The 16,462-nt window shown below is 56.1% G+C and overlaps 8 protein-coding genes across 8 annotated transcripts; 2 read left to right on the top strand and 6 right to left on the bottom strand.

The window, feature by feature from the left end:
• Positions 1–502: 502 nt before the first annotated feature.
• Positions 503–2,098, bottom strand: L226DRAFT_107309 (uncharacterized protein). Its single transcript, XM_067672091.1, has 2 exons — positions 1,857–2,098; positions 503–1,613 (listed from the first exon to the last, which is right to left on the bottom strand). Exons 1-2 carry the CDS (start codon positions 1,876–1,878, stop codon positions 763–765), a joined length of 873 nt encoding a protein of 290 aa, XP_067533870.1. The 5' UTR covers positions 1,879–2,098; the 3' UTR covers positions 503–762.
• L226DRAFT_536414 (uncharacterized protein) lies at positions 2,044–3,560 on the bottom strand. Its single transcript, XM_067681113.1, has one exon. The coding sequence runs from the start codon at positions 3,402–3,404 to the stop codon at positions 2,319–2,321; it is 1,086 nt and encodes a 361-aa protein (XP_067533869.1). The 5' UTR covers positions 3,405–3,560; the 3' UTR covers positions 2,044–2,318.
• L226DRAFT_107361 (uncharacterized protein) lies at positions 3,493–4,028 on the bottom strand. Its single transcript, XM_067672092.1, has one exon. The coding sequence runs from the start codon at positions 3,882–3,884 to the stop codon at positions 3,582–3,584; it is 303 nt and encodes a 100-aa protein (XP_067533868.1). The 5' UTR covers positions 3,885–4,028; the 3' UTR covers positions 3,493–3,581.
• A 654-nt stretch (positions 4,029–4,682) lies between these two features.
• On the bottom strand, positions 4,683–6,432 carry L226DRAFT_465638 (uncharacterized protein; the record flags this gene model as incomplete). The annotated part of the gene is made up of 2 exons (XM_067675933.1): positions 4,683–6,065; positions 6,118–6,432. 2 exons carry the CDS (start codon positions 6,430–6,432, stop codon positions 4,683–4,685), a joined length of 1,698 nt encoding a protein of 565 aa, XP_067533867.1.
• A 1,018-nt stretch (positions 6,433–7,450) lies between these two features.
• L226DRAFT_536410 (uncharacterized protein) lies at positions 7,451–9,332 on the top strand. Its single transcript, XM_067681112.1, has 7 exons — positions 7,451–7,601; positions 7,660–7,799; positions 7,855–8,012; positions 8,077–8,223; positions 8,457–8,652; positions 8,710–8,850; positions 8,907–9,332. Exons 1-7 carry the CDS (start codon positions 7,506–7,508, stop codon positions 9,133–9,135), a joined length of 1,107 nt encoding a protein of 368 aa, XP_067533866.1. The 5' UTR covers positions 7,451–7,505; the 3' UTR covers positions 9,136–9,332.
• Positions 9,333–10,926: 1,594 nt separating this feature from the next.
• Positions 10,927–11,697, bottom strand: L226DRAFT_107235 (uncharacterized protein). The gene is made up of 4 exons (XM_067672090.1): positions 11,694–11,697; positions 11,146–11,627; positions 11,033–11,070; positions 10,927–10,981 (listed from the first exon to the last, which is right to left on the bottom strand). The coding sequence occupies exons 2-3, from the start codon at positions 11,458–11,460 to the stop codon at positions 11,065–11,067; spliced, it is 321 nt and encodes a 106-aa protein (XP_067533865.1). The 5' UTR covers positions 11,461–11,627; positions 11,694–11,697; the 3' UTR covers positions 10,927–10,981; positions 11,033–11,064.
• Positions 11,698–11,915: 218 nt separating this feature from the next.
• L226DRAFT_572371 (uncharacterized protein) lies at positions 11,916–13,634 on the bottom strand (the record flags this gene model as incomplete). The annotated part of the gene is made up of 12 exons (XM_067684666.1): positions 11,916–12,153; positions 12,230–12,300; positions 12,356–12,404; positions 12,455–12,470; positions 12,528–12,685; positions 12,783–12,877; positions 12,928–13,022; positions 13,075–13,136; positions 13,181–13,194; positions 13,248–13,411; positions 13,464–13,498; positions 13,573–13,634. 12 exons carry the CDS (start codon positions 13,632–13,634, stop codon positions 11,916–11,918), a joined length of 1,059 nt encoding a protein of 352 aa, XP_067533864.1.
• Positions 13,635–14,505: 871 nt separating this feature from the next.
• On the top strand, positions 14,506–16,444 carry L226DRAFT_536408 (Pantoate-beta-alanine ligase). The gene is made up of 4 exons (XM_067681111.1): positions 14,506–14,823; positions 15,214–15,551; positions 15,607–15,728; positions 15,783–16,444. The coding sequence occupies exons 1-4, from the start codon at positions 14,676–14,678 to the stop codon at positions 16,177–16,179; spliced, it is 1,005 nt and encodes a 334-aa protein (XP_067533863.1). The 5' UTR covers positions 14,506–14,675; the 3' UTR covers positions 16,180–16,444.
• The last annotated feature ends 18 nt before the right edge of the window (positions 16,445–16,462 follow it).

Here is a 16,462-nt window from a genome sequence, read left to right as displayed (position 1 = left end):
GAGCACGACCCAACAAGATGTTCCCCGTGATCGTGCATATCGAAGAGTTGCACGTCGATGGAAGTAGTGGTTGGACCGTGGACGACATCCCAGGGGTGAAAGTGTGTAAGCGCTGTAAACGCCCGACGTGCCCGAGGGATCGTCTTCCCGGACCACCGCATCCGGCATCCCGAACCAAAAGAGCATCCAACGAACGTGTGTGATTGCACCTGCGCATGCGCGCGGGCATCTAAATGACACATAAACAGGAGGCCGGAGCAGTAGGGCGGGTTATGGAATATGGGGTTATATGACGTGCTATGGTAGAACTACACTGCATGCAACGAGCAACGATGGGTGAGATGGGTACCGAGAGAGAGAGATGTATGGAGGCGCAAGCGTGTAGGCCTAAGGCAGCGGACGACGGCTAGGCGGTAGTATGTACTGTGATGGATACCCTTTTTGCATTTCGAACCAACAACGACGGGGCCGCAGGGCAAGCGCGGCCAAGTTAACCAGAGGAAAGACGTGTGCAATGTGGTGTTAAAGAGTGGGTAATGATACAGTACACTCCAAGGACCAAGGATCGTGACGCTGGCGAGCAGATGCGGGGGAACGAGCGGACCGGAAAAAAGACAAGCAGAGAAAAGACGCGGACGCACAAAGACAGGACATGAGGAGCACTGCGGGCATAGAGTGTTCGTGCATGAGGGACGGGGTGTCGCGAGTGCCAGCCCAGCGGCGATTGAGTGGCGACTCCACCCGCGGCAGCCTACGTCGCATCTAAGCGACGCGGTGCGCGGAAATGAGAGCAGGCGGCATGATATGCGCGACAGACATGCGCGCGCCACGGTTCGTGAGGGGGCTCGAGGGGACCGGCGCGGCTGACGATAACGAAGCCCACGAGTAGAGCCTCGGCGTCACAGAGGGCGGGGGAGAAGGGGACGCGAAGAGCGGCGTCACCTGCGCGGGGGGCGTGGACGGACGCGCGGGGGTCGCAGGCATGGAAGGAAGCGAACGTGGCACGGGCACGGGCACTGGCTCGGGTGAGGGCGTGCGCGAGTCCTCCTGGGGGAACTCGAGGTAGGTCGTGACACGCTCGCGTACGACCGGGCGGACCTCCGCTGCCGGGCGACTCTCGCGCTCTGCGCGGACAGTCTCCATCCGGTCGACAAGCGACATGTAGTACTGGACGCGTTCGTCGGAGGGGAGACCGCGTCCCGCCTCGATCTGCGCGTCAAGGACGGGGTTGCGGGGAACGGAGTCGTCAAGGATGCGCATGCCACTCGCCCTGAGCATCTCCCTCTGGTTGAGAAGCTGTTGCTCTCTCTCGTTCTCCGGGATCTCCACGTTGATAGACCCCATGGGGGTGCCGCGTCCGCTGGAGGACCACTCGCTAGGACTGCTGACGTCCACCTCGACAACGGTTGGGATGGTGCGATCGGCGGTGATTTGGATGCGGTCCGCGGGGTTAATGAAGGCCTCGTAGACCGCGTCGTCGTTCTCAAAGAACTCGTCGGCATCCGGGTCGAAGGCGTTCCAGTACGTCCACTTCTGAATGGCGGGGTGCTGCGGCTCGGGCTCGACGCGCACGGCGGGCTGGCGAGAGGCAGAATAAAGAGGGCGGCCCATGTCTGCAATTGGCGAGAAAGGGTGGTGGTACAAGAAGTATTAGGGTGCTGAGATCAGCTTTTGACGGGGTATGAGGAAAACGGGTATGCAGAGCGCGATGGTGGACGCGGTGGATGAGCAAGTCCTCGCTTGATGTCCAGGCTCGCGACGCGCCTACTCCAACTTCAGGGCAGGGTCCGTGCGCGCACCGCCATCGCGCTTCTCTCCCCCGCACAATTGGGAGTTAAAACGGCCCTGATACCCACCGTCTGCGGCGATGAAGGCCATCTCATGCTCGACGTACCTTTCATAGGCACCTCATGTCGCGGTGTTGTCGCACAATGCGTTCGACAAACGAAGCCAAGTTCGAATCTCACCGGTAGTGGGAAACCATGTACAGCGGATTCACCTTCAAGCAACGTCGGTTGAGACTTGGCGGATATGATGGAAAGACAGACGGGGCTGCCCTCTGCACGCCGTCAGCCTTCAGGTATATATGCGTGGTCGCCATCTCTAGATCGCAACACACGCGGAAGTAATGTGCTCGATACCCAGGCTGCCTCGTGCGGACCCATCCTTGATCCATCTTGATATGAACCACTAATGGACTTGCATCTCCTGTTATACCCATATCAATGTCCCTCTCGGTATCAAGATCAAGTCCGGGCTGCAAGAAGATTGCCGCACTCGCTACACAGCGCTCCAAGAGACTCAGCAAGCCAGGCATCTCACGCACTGCACAAACACGGACACAGAACCGGCTCCACGTAACCAAACATCGGGTGCGACCCAACATAAGCACCAAGCCGATCCTCACTAGCAGATGCAATGACCTCGCTGTCCCCATCCACAGGTAACTGAACATCCTCCAGCAGCGGATAAGTCTGTACCATCCACTCCAGGACCCGTCGCGAAAGACCTCCTCCCGGGGCGCCACCTTCCGACTTGGCCAGCGCACAGTCCAGGCGCAGTCGCTTCAGCAGCGGCCACGCGTCCGCCATCGCCCTCACGTCCGTTTCCGAAACAGCCATGAAGACGGCTTTCGGGGCGAGGGACAAGCGGACGTCCCGGAGACCGCGGACCTGCAAGAGCGGATGGAGATACTCCACAAGCGGCCGCTCCAGGGTAACAGGGGCCCCGATCCCGTACACGGACAGGGCGACGACCTCGAGCGATGTCGCAAACTTTGCCTGGAGAGCCACTGTACAGAACTCGAGGAGCGCTTCCGCGAAGTCGTCCGAGCCGCACTCGCAATCCTCGATTCGCAGAGAGCGGAGGTGCGGGGACGCGACCCCGCGCAGGAACTCCGTCGCATCCTGCAGCCCAGCAAACTTCCCGTTGAGTTGCAGCTCCCGCAGTGCGCTGAATCCTCTAGGTCCGCATGGGGCCACGCCGGACCCGGGACACGTCCGTGGAGGCGGCTGCAGACGCATCTTCAGCGTCCGGAGGTGCTCGAGCGCCGCCAGGGGCTGCATGAGCGCAGACGTGGACACAGCGTCGTACGCCGGCTCGAGCAGGTCGACACTCTCGACGCGGGAGAACCGACGCACGGGGACCAGCCACGATTCCGGGATCCCGCTCGTCCGGGTGATGCGCAGGTACGTCAGGTAGGGGGCCCGTGCGGCGGCGCGGACGAGGAGATCCTCGACGAAGGCCTTGTCCATGCTTGCCTGGTCGGGAGCGCGCCGCCACGAACGCGGGTGGCGGAAAATAATGTGCAGGGAGCGGAGGGATGGACTGAACAGGGTCAGGAGGTCTGTGTGCCCGGGCACCTCTTGTATCCATCGCAGCTTGGTGAGCCGAGGCGAAGACATCGTGTCCTTTTCGATGCCAGTACGGGCTGCGAGCAGTGAGGACGGGATGCCGCCGCTCGGGCCTCCCGGGCGATGGATGGCTTGGATGTACGAGAGGTAGCGTAGTCGCCGCCTCCGGATGTCCGTTAGGGAATGAGGATGCTCCGGAGCATGCTGGGAAAGTCGAACATGAGTACCTCATGTAGTGTCAAGTGTGGCTGTAATACTCACTGCATCGTCAGAAGAAGCGTCCAATGCGAGGACAGGGTCGAGGTCATCCAGGTGTCGCCAAAGGACAGAGGCCGCTGGCTCAAAGAACGCACGACACACGCGAACGCAGGACGCCAGCGTTCTCCGTCGTACCACTTCGGCCTGCTCTTGAGTTGACCGTGCCCTCCCTGGAACGGAAGGGCCCTCGTACTCGTACCACGACTGGTCAGGGAGCGCAAGGTGCTCGCAGATGGCGTATAGGACGTCTTGGGTGAGGATCGCAGAAGCCATACGTATGCTGGGTTTCCGAACGAGAGCCTTCGCTCTAGCCTTGGGAAGGACGAGTTGGAAGGTGGAACGTGTATCGACTGGTCGTCCGCACTGCGCAAGCGTAAGGGCGGGGTGGGTTTGATGAGCAGTGGCCACAAAACCGAACCGGCCTTTATACGGCGACCCTGCCTGTTGACCGCCCACTTAAGCTTTCGGATTCGAAGTAGCGCACTTCCTGTCAGCCTTGCTACGAAGCACAAATGCGGAACTGAGCGGGAAGACGACACGGATAGCCCGTGTATAAGCGAGCATGCAGGAGCTCTTTGGGGTGTTGCAAGAGCTTGTTTGGGCTGCTTGTGGCTTGAACATCTATGACCACTCTACGCTTGCACGCATCTACCCCTGGCACCGACCGGTAGTCCTCGGGGTCGTCCGGCTTGATCTTGGTGAGCAAGACCATTTCTGGCGGTGGTGGGGAATCACGGGAAGTCGGGCTCCTATCAGACATAGCGTTAGCATCAGCGTATGGGGGCAAGGCGAACAGTCGACTATGATACTAGTCCTGTCGTGCACGCGCCAACTTCGAAGGTCGTAAACTGAATCACAAGCTCGCATTAAAACCGTGCAGGGCGAATAGCATACTTATGGCATTACAATAACGGGTATAGGAGGGTATGCACGAGCAATTCAAGTCCAATTAGCATCCGAAGGCGAAGTCCTGCCAGCGGCGCACACGAACATGAGAACAACGCACGGGGGACACGACGGACACGCTCACCTGTGTAGCCTAGTACTACGTAGGTCCTGGACCAGCCTTTATCAGAGTCCAAGGCGCGTGATCCGCGCGATCCGCAGCCGCACGATCTCCTGGATGGTCTCGCGCCAGTGCTCCGACGCGAGCGGCGGACACTTCCATTCCACTTCCGGGAACAGCTCGTCCATGAAGCGTGCCAGCCGCACCGGGTCCGGTATCTTCGAGTTCCAGCCGCTGTCCGCCAGGCTCAGCGTGCGCAGCGCGTGGCGGGCTGGGTCGCGGTTGGTGCGAGGATCGGGCGAGAAAGACATGCGCTTTGGATGCGGGTTGATGGTGGTGGGGTTCTGCAGGTCGCCGTCCGAGTATGACGCTGTCGCGTCTATCCCCGGGAGGACGAGGTCTGTGAGGTCGCCGCACTGGCGCGCGAACTCGGCGATGTCCTTGAGAGACGGCGACGACGAGGATGGGTGGTAGCATAGGTGGAGGCGGGTCGCCTTTGGCCATGCTTCGGCCATCTTCTCCAGGTCGTGCTCGGACGCGGGGATCACGGCAACCTCGGGAGCGATGGTGAGGCAGACATCGTCGAGATCGTGCATGTCCAGGAGAGGTTCGATGGTGCGGATCAGCGGGTGCGTGTCAGTGATGATGGGGCCGATTCCACGGAGGGACAGCTCGACCTTGCGGAGGGAGGAAGAGAACCGGGACCGCATCACGTCGCACACTTCGTGCACCTTCATGCCTACGGACATGGTCGTACACTCGCAATTCTGAATGACCACCGTGTGGAGTTGCGGGGAGGTGATTGCCGACAGGAATGCCGACACAACTCGGATTGGGGCGAACATCGCGTCAAGGGTGAGCGATTGCAGAGACGGAAATGGATCTAGCGCTGCCAGCGAAGGTATTTCATTCGGGAGGCGTATTCGGAGATGGCGGAGGTCCCGAAGTGAAGACAGAGGTAAGATTAACCGCGTGGTCAAAACCGGGCAATGAACGCGTTCCAAGACGTCGATGGTGTTGACTTGTGGAAAGTCTCCTATCGACTCAAGCCAGGACTCCTTCACGTCTCCCGAGGTGCTGATACGGAGATAGCGCAGATGTGGCGCCTTGAGAGAAATCTCCTTGAGCAATTCCCGCACGAACACCTCATATTCGCACGGGGTGTCGTGGATGGCGACTAGGTCTTGCCACGCCGGAGACCTTCTGAAGACGATGTGCAGGCTGCGAAGAGAGCCCGGGATGATCTGGAGAAGCTCCATCCCAGATGGAACAAGCTGGACCCAACGGAGGTGTCTCAGCTGAGGGAGTAACGGTAGGTCGTTCGGTGGAGGGAGGCCATCCAGGGATGCAGAGTCACGGGAATCCAGGGGTTTACCGAAACCATGCACAGCGCGCACACGACGGGCGTATTCGAAGGCGCGCGTGCCCAATCGAGGGATTCGTACTATCTGAAGAACAAATCAGGTATGGAACAACACTTGGATAGCGAAGTGGACTCACATTTGATGATGAAGGGTCAGAGGCGCGAATGGCGGAGATCAGAGGAGACAAGGAGTCGACGTCCCTCCAGAGTATGGCGATAGCGGGCCCCAAGAACGCCCGACATACTCGTGCACACCGTGCGAGAGTGGTCCTCCGCTGAGAATCAACCTTCCGTGCATACCAGGAATATGCGTCGCGAGTAGAGACGTCGTAGTCGTACCACGCGTCTTCATGAGCTGCAAGTTGCTCAAATACGTTGAAGAGTATGTCGTAGCAAACCAGAGCTCTGTGGGGTCCTGTGGTCGCTGGCGGGGACTGCTGCGGGCATAACATGGTGCTGTCTGAGAGAGAAGTCGAGGACGTCAGCTTTAAGTACTAGGTTGCGTGACCTTCCACGTACCTGAGAATAGGTGCGAATCGAACGGGGGCGGTCGACGATCGTCCACACGCATCCACGACCTTATATCACGAGCGGCCCGCCTTGGTCAGGGCCGATCGAAAGTATCGGTAGGCACCGAGGCAAGGCTTTACCCTGACCTGCTGGCCCGGGGCCCGGGGCTCGTGTCTCGGCTATTGATGACGTCCGGCTCGGGCCATCTCATGGAGACGACCTCTTGCACTTGTGAACGGCGCACTCGTCGACGTAAACCTCGTGCACAGTGAGGGAATGCACACCCCACGCGCGGACATCCCCCGCGATGGATCACTCACGCAAGTGAACACGAGAGCCATCTGGGGGCGGATCAGAGAAGTCCTGCTGCCATTGCACTGCGCCGCGGATACGCTTTTCCTGGTCTGGATGGCAATGGTGGCGCGAACTATCGGAGGCCAGGGCAGCTGACTGGGGAGGCCTCCGGGCCCAATTCAAGTCGAACGTTACCGAGAGCAAGTCTTCGCCCTCACCGTACAGCCTGCGAGCCTAGGCGCGCTGCTCCGGCGAGGACACGGAAGGTAGCCAAGCGATTGCATATTCGGTGTCCACGACACCGTAACTTGCAGAGCTCATGACAGTTGCGGATGTACGAGTGCGCAAGGTCTCTTCAAGGCTGATACGCGTACGTGAACAATGGTGTCGGAGGCAGTTGAACGCATGAATGGAGCTCAAGGGGTCGACATCGCGTGCGAGAATACGAAATAGTACCGCTGACCCTTTGCAACGCCACTAGCTTGGCCCTAGGTCGTGCTTGATGCTATCCCGAACAATCCGCCAAGGACTATTGAGCGGCCAGGATAGATGGAGATGGGAGTGCGCATACGGCAGTGAGGACATGGCGGAGGAAAGACAACGGGAGACGCGCTCAAAATTCATCGGGCGCTCCGTGCTTGGAAGCCGGCGGCCTCGGATATCTCAACGGAGAACCACCACCATACTTTACACTTACGCTAGAAGCAAGCGTTTTCTTGTTATGTCGTCGTCGGAACACATACGAACTCTCGTCACGAGCGGGAAAGACACCAGCAAGATCCGCTTAGCCGTTGCATCACACCCGTTCACGCGGCAGGTCAGTCTTGTTGGAGTGACGAGTCCGAGCTGACCAGATGCTACCATCGTACATACAGGTTGACGTCGCTTTCCCGTCAAGTGCTTCACTCCACGCTGCGCTTGAGGAGCTGCAATGCACGTACCGGACATGTGAATGCTCGCTATCCGACTTTTTGCAGTTCGCCAAGCCTCATGTCAACCATCTGACCACGGAGAGGTGCCCGTCTATGCTATTGTCTCTCGGATTGCGCTCATAACCAGCTTTACCCAAGTAAGGTGGTGGCACACGGCCTTGCTAGTGCAACGCAAAGTGATGTCTGGTGCCTCGATTCCCGAGGAGTCTTGACCCTGGCTGTCAACAAGCAAACCTACGAGTCTCTTGGGCTCGTAGGGGAGCGCCTGCCCTGGAAACAGTGTGAAGATATACATGGTACGTATTTTTGGAAGTTGCTTTCTCCGCAATACATGATATTCAGGGCTCGCTATGCCCCTAGTGATCCACACCTACGTCGGATATACCGGACCTCAACATGGCGACATGAAGCCATGGGCGACCTACGGCGCAAAAGAAGCGGCAGCTATCCGCGCCTGGGATGAGCGCAGAGGCCCGTGGAAGACCATGTTTCATATGCAGAACCCAGGTACGTACCCGCTCTGTTTCCGATGTTGTGCATTGTGGGTGTCTGTGCGAAGGGTGCCTTGCGCGCACAGTCGAGCGGTCTTCCGACGCGCTATTATAGCACCCATTCTCCTCGATGTCAGTATGTCCGACGCGTAAGGCCTTCAGATGCGCTCAGAGGATGTCCCGACACGCCCAGCATACCGCTCGAGGTTCTGATCCCATGGTCCCGGCCATGCTGACCTATGGTCTCAGAGAGTAATCTACCTCCGAAGAGCACGGCTCATGAACCAAAAAAGGTTATGATCACGCGATCGAACGTGCACATTCCTGACGTCAAAGAGGCCGATCTGTTGAATCAGAGCAGTCTCCCGGAGGACGTGGAAGACTGGGATGAGCGAGTATCATCGCTGTTCGAGTGGGTCGGACTGGCTAGTCTCGATTCACAGAGGTACGTCCCAGCGCATGAAATACCTCCTTGAACTCTCCTCATACTCGCCTCACATAGGCTACTTGCCAGTGATCGAAGTGATCCCTACATATCCGTCTATGAGCCTCCAGCGCCGTCGCATGTCGGCGACCTGGCCACGATGCGCTGGAGTGGATTCTTGCCCTCTTCGTTCGTACAAGGCATCCTCGACACCATAATGTAAGTCTCCGAGCAGACCCGCCTTGGGTTGTTATCAGAACTGACGAGCGCAGTAGTTCGCCCAACATCCCTTCGCCGAGCTTCGTGTCCATCACCGCCAGCAGCGTTCCGACATGCCCAGTCACTTACATCCCGAAGGACCTCGGAAAGGCTCCTCCGCTGCGCGCACCTCGGTCGGACTCGGACGATACGTGGTCTTTGGTATATGCCAGGGAGCCGGAAGGCAGCCCTAGCTCATGGGTTCTGGCTGAGAGCGTCGGGAGGTGGGATCAAAGGTGGGGTTGACGAGAGCATGATGAAGTTACATGTCATGGTTTGTCATATGAACGCCAGCTCCAAGTGCCTTTGAGCCTTCTGAATACATGTCCGATGGTTGAGATGAGACATGTACTTACGATGTGGCCCATGCACGGATCGACGAATGGCATCGACGTATTCTGTCTGGTCTATACAATGCTGCCATAAATACATGGGGGAACAATAGAGTCTTGCCATAATTTACACGCCATATACTGTTGGAAATCCATCAAGACATGCAATGCGACGAACGCAAACCCGGAATCGGTGAAAGGTGTCACGGTTGAAGACGACAGCGCGGTCACCAGAGAAACTTAAGCTCTGCCTTCATCCTCCCCATCTGCATACAAGTCTGGGTGATCCCCAGAACCCTCCTCATCTTGCGACGCGGGAAGGTCCGGATCAATGAAAGCCCCAAGCGACGATATAAAGCTGGGCGCGTCGTAGGGGTCTCTCGAGGTATGCAACGGATCATCGGGGTCGACCCTGATGACGCTCCGGTTGGCTTCTTGCAATTGTAGAAGAAAGCGCGAGACGAGGATTGAAGTGATGCTATGAGTACGTAGAGGTGGTGATTAGAAAGAGACTGGCAACCTCGACCTGAAAATCAGCGTACGGGTTGGTGAATACAACGACATAGTTTCCCCCGTTTCCAATGACCCCCAGCTGACAACGGGCAGTAACCGCATTAATGTTTGATTGATTAGACATGCGACACGGCTTACCGAAGGAGTCCCTGATAGGATGAGATGGACGACATTCAAAATGAACAGAACTCTGATCATTGGTATGTTAGTCCGTCACTTGTATCGGGGCTGGCTTGCAGTGCACGAGACATACATAAAATTCATGGTCCCTGATCACCACAGACTAGGCGGTTATTCTTGCAACACTTGGGCCATATCGGAATGCTGAAGGGCGTACCATCATATAAGAAGACATCCGACAGGGTCAGCCTCTTGGACTGTCGTATATCTGTTAGCGTACGCCGACTGTCTAGCTTTGTCCAGGTAATGTAAACCAGGAGAGCGTCAGCAATAATGATTGGTGCCCGAGAGATGATTGTGACTATAGAGTTCCTTCGTGATAATTGAGCATGTGCCATCACAAAGTCGGGGAACCAACCTACGCCTTACGCAACGTCAACATCAGCGATCATCTAGTATGAGATACGTTGGTAGGATCGGACATACCCGAAACCGATTGCATCTGGCACATTGCCTGTGGCAAAGCATCCTAACGAAGCAAAGATCTTTCCAGAAAGGTCATAACTGTAAGATACCTGTGTCGCGATTCAGATGAGCCACCTATGTACATGGTAGAAACATTCATCTGACTCACGAGGATGGCACCAATCGGCACTAGATACAAAGCGAAAATGAGGATTCCCAAGAGCTTACTCCGACTCAGCGCATATGCGCGAAGCGTGGAGAAGACTGCCAGTGAATGAAGAACATCAGCGGGGGAGGGGGTAGCTTGAAATCGAAGCATGACTTACCTGCCCACGGGACGAGTTGCAGGCACAAGATTGCGTGTGTTGCAAATACGAAGGATTCACAACTATTCGGAATAATTCCACTACAGCGTCTCGCCACGAGGACTATGTACGAACCTCTGATCTTGGTCAATACCATTTCATACTAGTTGGACGGACTAAGGCCTCTACTCACCTGATTTGACCGAATCGATGTGAAGGAGACCAACGACAGAACACTAGCTGTCATGGAAATCCACTTGTTTGAGAAGAACAGAAGTGCCGACCCGGTCGGCTTAGTGTTCCAAAAGCACTCCACTTCTCGATCAAACGTCGCCAAGGTTTCATAGATGAAAAGCGCTGCAGTATGACTCATGAGCCAGCGAAGAGCTGAAATGGATGAGAACGCACTCGATGCTGCCACGATGCAGTGATTGTCCACATTAAGGCTGTCTCGCGGTGTGAGCAAGCGCAATCTACGAGGACGAGGGCTTTGGGATGACATGAAACGTGAGTCCACGTACAGGGAAATGATGGGAGCCATATCGGATCCGTTGCCGGAGTCCGATAGGGAGAGGTAGTACTAGGAGGAGTATAATCCTTGGTACGTTTCCGGCGTTGAGGCAATTTGGCACTGTCCACCCAGTGAGACGGCGACTCGGAGGCCTTATGTATCCTCTATAGCTGTTTGAATTCGATCCGATCACGTCGTCCGGGGGAGATGAGCGGCGTCGCAGTGAGATAGTAGTGCATTGGCACGTGTAAGCAGAACTTGTTGCGATAGGTTGACGTTGGAAATGAGATGTGGCGGTCCGGTTTTCCATACGGCGGCGTCGCATTAGAAAGACCGGTTTGGTGAGAGGAATCTTCGGCTATTACAGTCACAGCAACGGCGACTTACGGTGACGTGGTAGCTCTTAACGTGCGTGAAATTGTGATCATCCGGCGAGCGGAGACAAGGCTATGCATGAAACGATAGTTGGCTCCTGTTGGCTCTCGTTCGACCCTAATGCAAATGCCCGATCCCGTGCGATTCAGCGTACATCATGGGATGACGGCGGAACTAACGGACATCTAGTAGCACTGGAGCTGCTCGAAGATAATGACATGACCATGCTGCATGGCCGTCGAAACGACGAATGTTCCCTTAAATAGTAGTCTCGGAGCTTCAAGGTTACTCGAAACCTCAGTTGCATTGGCACTTGCCGCTGTGCAGTCCGCGTGAGTAAAGTCCAGGATGTGAGATGCTACTCACAATTATGATTTTGAGAGAGATGAAGATCCAACGAGCACCTTAGGCGGAGGGAGACGGTTCGACCTGGCCATCCGAGTGAGAGCGAAGGCTCAGTTCGAGATTATCGCCCCGTGAAAGATCCGGGTTGATAAATGCGCCGAGGGATGAGATGAAGCTGGGAGTGTCATCGTAGGGGTCCCTCGAGGAATACAACGGATCGTCTGGGTCGACTCTGATGACTGCTTGATTGGCCTCTTGCAATTGCAACAGGAAGCGCGACATGAGGATCGCGGTTATGCTGGCAGTGAAGGCGGAAGTACATATATCGGTTAGCTAGTAATCGCAGCATACGGTGAGCTTTGGGAGGGACGTACGGGGCCGTGAATAGTGTCACGAAACTGCTTCCGGTGCCGTTGATTGTCGCCTGGCGCGTTATGTTATGTGCCTAGTTTCAGGGTATTAGGCGGCATCCGCAAAATGCGGTTCGTCGTGAAACTTACTGAGAGAAGGGACAGGGTAAGGTGAAGGATATTGAGGAGTGACAGAACACTGCCAAGCTCATCAGGGAAAGCACACAACTTACTAAGCGAAGCACGGACATGAAGTAGATGGTTCCTGCGTGCGGCCTATTTAGCATGGCAATGTTAGGCATTCAGTGGGGAGAACGCATACCGTCGCGGAGGATGATGTCCGAGAGCGATAGTCTCCCCGACCCTCGGATACCTTTGAGAACATCTCGACTACTCAGTTTCGTCCAGGTGATGAAAATGAGCAGAATATCTGCAGCGATAAGCGGTGCTCGAGAGACGATCGTGACTGCGGATGTATCGCTGGATAAGATAGTGATACTTTACATGATCACGAGTCAACCTACGTCTTCAAGGTCTCAGTACGAGACGGAGTGAAACGACGTGGAAGGACACCTACCTTAAAGTGAGTTCTGCCGTCGTATCATCTGTCGACAAACATCCAAGACCATACTTCGCGAGGATCACTCCCGAGAGCCCATAGCCGTACGGAACCTTACATAGATCAATCTACGTTGTCATGTCACTAGAAGTAAAACGCTCACCAGATTGGCAGCTGTTGGCGCGATCGAAAACACGAGCACTAGGAATCCAAGGACCTTGCTCCTGCTAACGACGTATGCACGGAGAGCGGAGAACACTGACAACAAGACATCAGAGCCGCTCGCACGACGAGCAGGAGCACAACTCACCAGCCCAGGGAATCATTTGCAAGGCTAGCATCGCATGCAATGCCCGGCTGAACGAGCCGCAGCTGCCGATAGAGTCAGACGAGAGTAGAACACACAACGCTCCCACCGAGTGACAGACCTCTGAAGCCAATATCAGTGCGAGGTATTCAGTGCGAGTATAGGTTGGAGCTCACCGCATCCGAAGGGAAAGTCATGAACCCGATCAGTTGCATGACATAGAACGTCATGGAGATGACCTTGTTCGAGAGAAACAAGAGAGATGTCCCATTCCGCTCAGCCGTCAAAAAGCATGCAACTTCTCGTTCTAAAGTTACGACCGAATCGTAGATGAAGAGGACTGCATTGGGTTGACGGGGTGAGGTCGTAAGCTCGTAACAAGGTGAACTCACCTGAAGTCGCTAGATCGCAGTAGTTACCAGTATACCTGCTCAATGCAGTCAGCACGCGCGACCCGCAATTACAACGCAGATAAGGGAACGGAGGATGGCAGAAACATACACGATGTTGTATAGCTCTACTACTATTGCAGCCGCAGCACGGGCATCTTCGTCGGATGACATCTTAGTCTGGGGAGAATGAGTTGGAGGGTGTCTGCACCAACTGCTTCGTATGAGGTATGGCGTTGATGAGATTGTTCTTTAGCGAAACTTATACTTCATTGCGAGCATTGCGCCGAACTATCGGGAAATAGACTCGGGGTGCGAATGGAGCGGGCGCAGCCTAACGCCGCACCGACGCCTCCAATGAAACCGTGTCTTGTGTGCGAATTGAAATGGGAGTAGGGCTACCAAAGGCAGTTGAAGCACAAATCAGCCTGAAACGGGATGACTGCTGAAACAGATGGAGTCAACGAGCATGGGAGCTGCTGGGACAAGACGGCGGCGGCGGCGGCACTGCATGGCGGAACCAACGACATAGGCGGCCCAGCGCGCGGCACGCTGAGTAGCTGCAGTACGCCCAGCTTGAGGGTCTGCTTTGGAGCACTTAGTTCAATGGTCTGGGGCACGGTTTAGAGGATTCGAGGGGTTTCGTGGCTAGTGGTATAAGTGGGCATCAGCAACGACGGGATATGGCTTACATCTGACCCTTGGTGCAGATGAATACATCTTGAGACTGTCACGGTTCCTTGCGAGAGGGTACCTAAGTTTCCACATATGATGGATCTGCAATCGAGAACATTAATTAAGACGTCAGTCAGTGTCTGCGCGGTACATAGAACGACTCGGATGCGGTAGTACACAAGTACTCACACTGCTGCGACTGTACTTAGAATTTCCGCGAGTATCTCAAACTAGCTGGCTCGTGGGCGACCATGGTGGTCATTTGACAAACTTTACGGTTTACCTTCACGCGACGCGTCGTGTAGAAAGTCACGTGGGTCGCATTATATCAGGTGGCTGAGTTGAGGTCGGATTTTACTGCTGGTCGTCCGACACGACTCGGACTCGAACGAGGATGACACCCCAATACTTCCGCCTGACTCGTTTTGCCATCGCACCTACACCACCCGCACCTCTATGCTCCTCGCTGGGCGATTAAAACCTGTAACGCAAGTCTCGTCAACCAGCAAATCCTCTCCAAGACTACTCCTGCGAAGACCCATGTCGACCGAACTCCCGCAGTCCTCAATACCGCTCTTTCCTACTGTCGCGTCGTACAGGGAATGGCGGAGGAATGCGTACAAGGAGAGCAAGTCTGTCGGGTTCGTCGCGACGATGGGCGCGTTACATCAAGGACACCTCTCACTTGGTACGTCCCAGAGTCTCTTCGGGGTGGTCAAAGTTGTCGATCCAAGTACGGTTGCATGGTTGGTCACTGCGGGTCCGGAAAGATGGTTCAGGATAGGAAATCTATCCGACGGTGTGCCAAGGGGAACACCAACTCGTCGATTCCTGTTCTGAGGCCTCTCAATCATACCTCCCTCCCACCGATCATTGTAGATGCGGCCAGACGAGTTGCACGGATCCTTGAGTTTTGGGATGTGGAGGAGAGTGCTACCAAAGCTAAGGTGATCACAGGGCAATTCGAGCCTACGAGACGACTCTGTAATCGCTCGCAGAATCGTCACGGAGCCGTGTACTCTGACCACCCCATTGTCAAATCGGTCGTGTGTCTTACATGCAAATCCTCCCCGTCTAGTTCGCCGTTCTCTGGCTGAGAATGACCTCACGGTGCTCTCCATCTTCGTAAACCCGGCTCAGTTCGCGCCCCACGAAGACCTTGCAACGTACCCCCGCACGCTCCCCCGCGACCTCGAGCTGCTCTCAGAGGTCTCTGTCTCCGGCCGTAGCCCCGCAGCGGTCTTCGTGCCCACGGTCAACGAGATGTACCCGAGTGGAATCGTGCTGAGCGTCGACCAGCAAAAGGGCACCTTCGTCGAAGTCAAGGGTTATGGCCACCAGATGGAGGGCCGGACGCGCCCGGCGTTCTTCCGCGGGGTCGCGACGGTTGTCACGAAGCTCTTCAACGTCATCGAGGTACGCGAGATCCTTCGACGTCCTGCAAGAAGGCGGGGTATTGATAGGTGCACAGCCCACTCGCACGTACTTTGGGCAGAAGGACATCCAGCAGGCCCTGCTGCTTCGGAAGATGACACGCGACCTTCTGCTCTCACACCCCGAGCCAGAGAACCTCTTCATTGTTCCCACTGCCCGGTAAGTGCTCTGCGAAGCGGGTATTGCTAGGATGTTCTGACTGTCAAGTTGTAGGGATCCCAAGACCTCTCTCGCGCTATCGTCCCGCAACTCGTACCTGACAGACCACGAACGTGAGAACGCCGCCCCCGCGCTTTACGCAGCCCTCGACGCAGCCAAGTCTGCATGGGAGTCAGGCGCACCCAAAGCTGAGTGCATCTCTCGCGCACAGGCCGTTGTTGAGCGTAAGAAGGCCGAGCTTGGCGACGCTGTCGACCTCCGGCTCGACTACATCGACATGAACGATCCGGAGTCCTTCGACGAGCTCTCGCCGACGGTTTCGCGTGGAGAGTGGGAGGCAGACCAGGAGGGACGGCCTGTTGTCCTCAGCGGGGCGATGTACGTCGGGAAGACGAGGCTCATTGACAATATCGTGCTCGGGGCTCGACACACGCTGGGCATAGTGGGTTGAGTTTCCCTGGGACGAGCCTCGCCATTTTAAACAAGTGTGTTCTTGGAGCGCGGCGGTAATAAAGTCGGTGTTCACTATCAGCAGCTTGCGTTACCCCGGGGTCCTGCGTGATTAAAAGATGACAGAAGGCGAAGGCGATTCAGGCAAGGAATGAGTACTGAGTGTGTGGGCGGCGGAACCTGATGATGAGTGGATAGGCTGGTTGCAACGATTGAGGCAGAGTTCTCGCTCGAATCATGAATATATCTACGTTCTTGTGCACCTGGTGAGCTTCGAATGGTGG

Source organism: Lentinus tigrinus, assembly GCF_003813185.1.
Source record: "Lentinus tigrinus ALCF2SS1-7 unplaced genomic scaffold L226scaffold_18, whole genome shotgun sequence".
Taxonomy (NCBI): domain Eukaryota; kingdom Fungi; phylum Basidiomycota; class Agaricomycetes; order Polyporales; family Polyporaceae; genus Lentinus; species Lentinus tigrinus.
This window is presented reverse-complemented; position numbering and strand designations above follow the sequence as displayed.

Excerpts from the sequence above, each read along its gene's own strand:
- L226DRAFT_107309 (XM_067672091.1), bottom strand. The coding sequence starts at position 1,878 with ATGGCCTTCATCGCCGCAGACG. Across the intron at positions 1,614-1,856 it reads GGCCTTCATCGCCGCAGACG|ACATGGGCCGCCCTCTTTAT; the intron begins GTGGGTATCAGG and ends CGCCAATTGCAG.
- L226DRAFT_536414 (XM_067681113.1), bottom strand. The coding sequence starts at position 3,404 with ATGTCTTCGCCTCGGCTCACCAAGCTGCGATGGATACAAGAGGTGCCC.
- L226DRAFT_107361 (XM_067672092.1), bottom strand. The coding sequence starts at position 3,884 with ATGGCTTCTGCGATCCTCACCCAAGACGTCCTATACGCCATCTGCGAG.
- L226DRAFT_536410 (XM_067681112.1), top strand. The coding sequence starts at position 7,506 with ATGTCGTCGTCGGAACACATACGAACTCTCGTCACGAGCGGGAAAGAC. Across the intron at positions 8,013-8,076 it reads ACAGTGTGAAGATATACATG|TGATCCACACCTACGTCGGA; the intron begins GTACGTATTTTT and ends CTATGCCCCTAG. Across the intron at positions 8,851-8,906 it reads GGCATCCTCGACACCATAAT|TTCGCCCAACATCCCTTCGC; the intron begins GTAAGTCTCCGA and ends CGAGCGCAGTAG.
- L226DRAFT_107235 (XM_067672090.1), bottom strand. The coding sequence starts at position 11,460 with ATGCGACGCCGCCGTATGGAAAACCGGACCGCCACATCTCATTTCCAA.
- L226DRAFT_536408 (XM_067681111.1), top strand. The coding sequence starts at position 14,676 with ATGTCGACCGAACTCCCGCAGTCCTCAATACCGCTCTTTCCTACTGTC. Across the intron at positions 15,552-15,606 it reads AGCTCTTCAACGTCATCGAG|CCCACTCGCACGTACTTTGG; the intron begins GTACGCGAGATC and ends ATAGGTGCACAG. Across the intron at positions 15,729-15,782 it reads TTCATTGTTCCCACTGCCCG|GGATCCCAAGACCTCTCTCG; the intron begins GTAAGTGCTCTG and ends GTCAAGTTGTAG.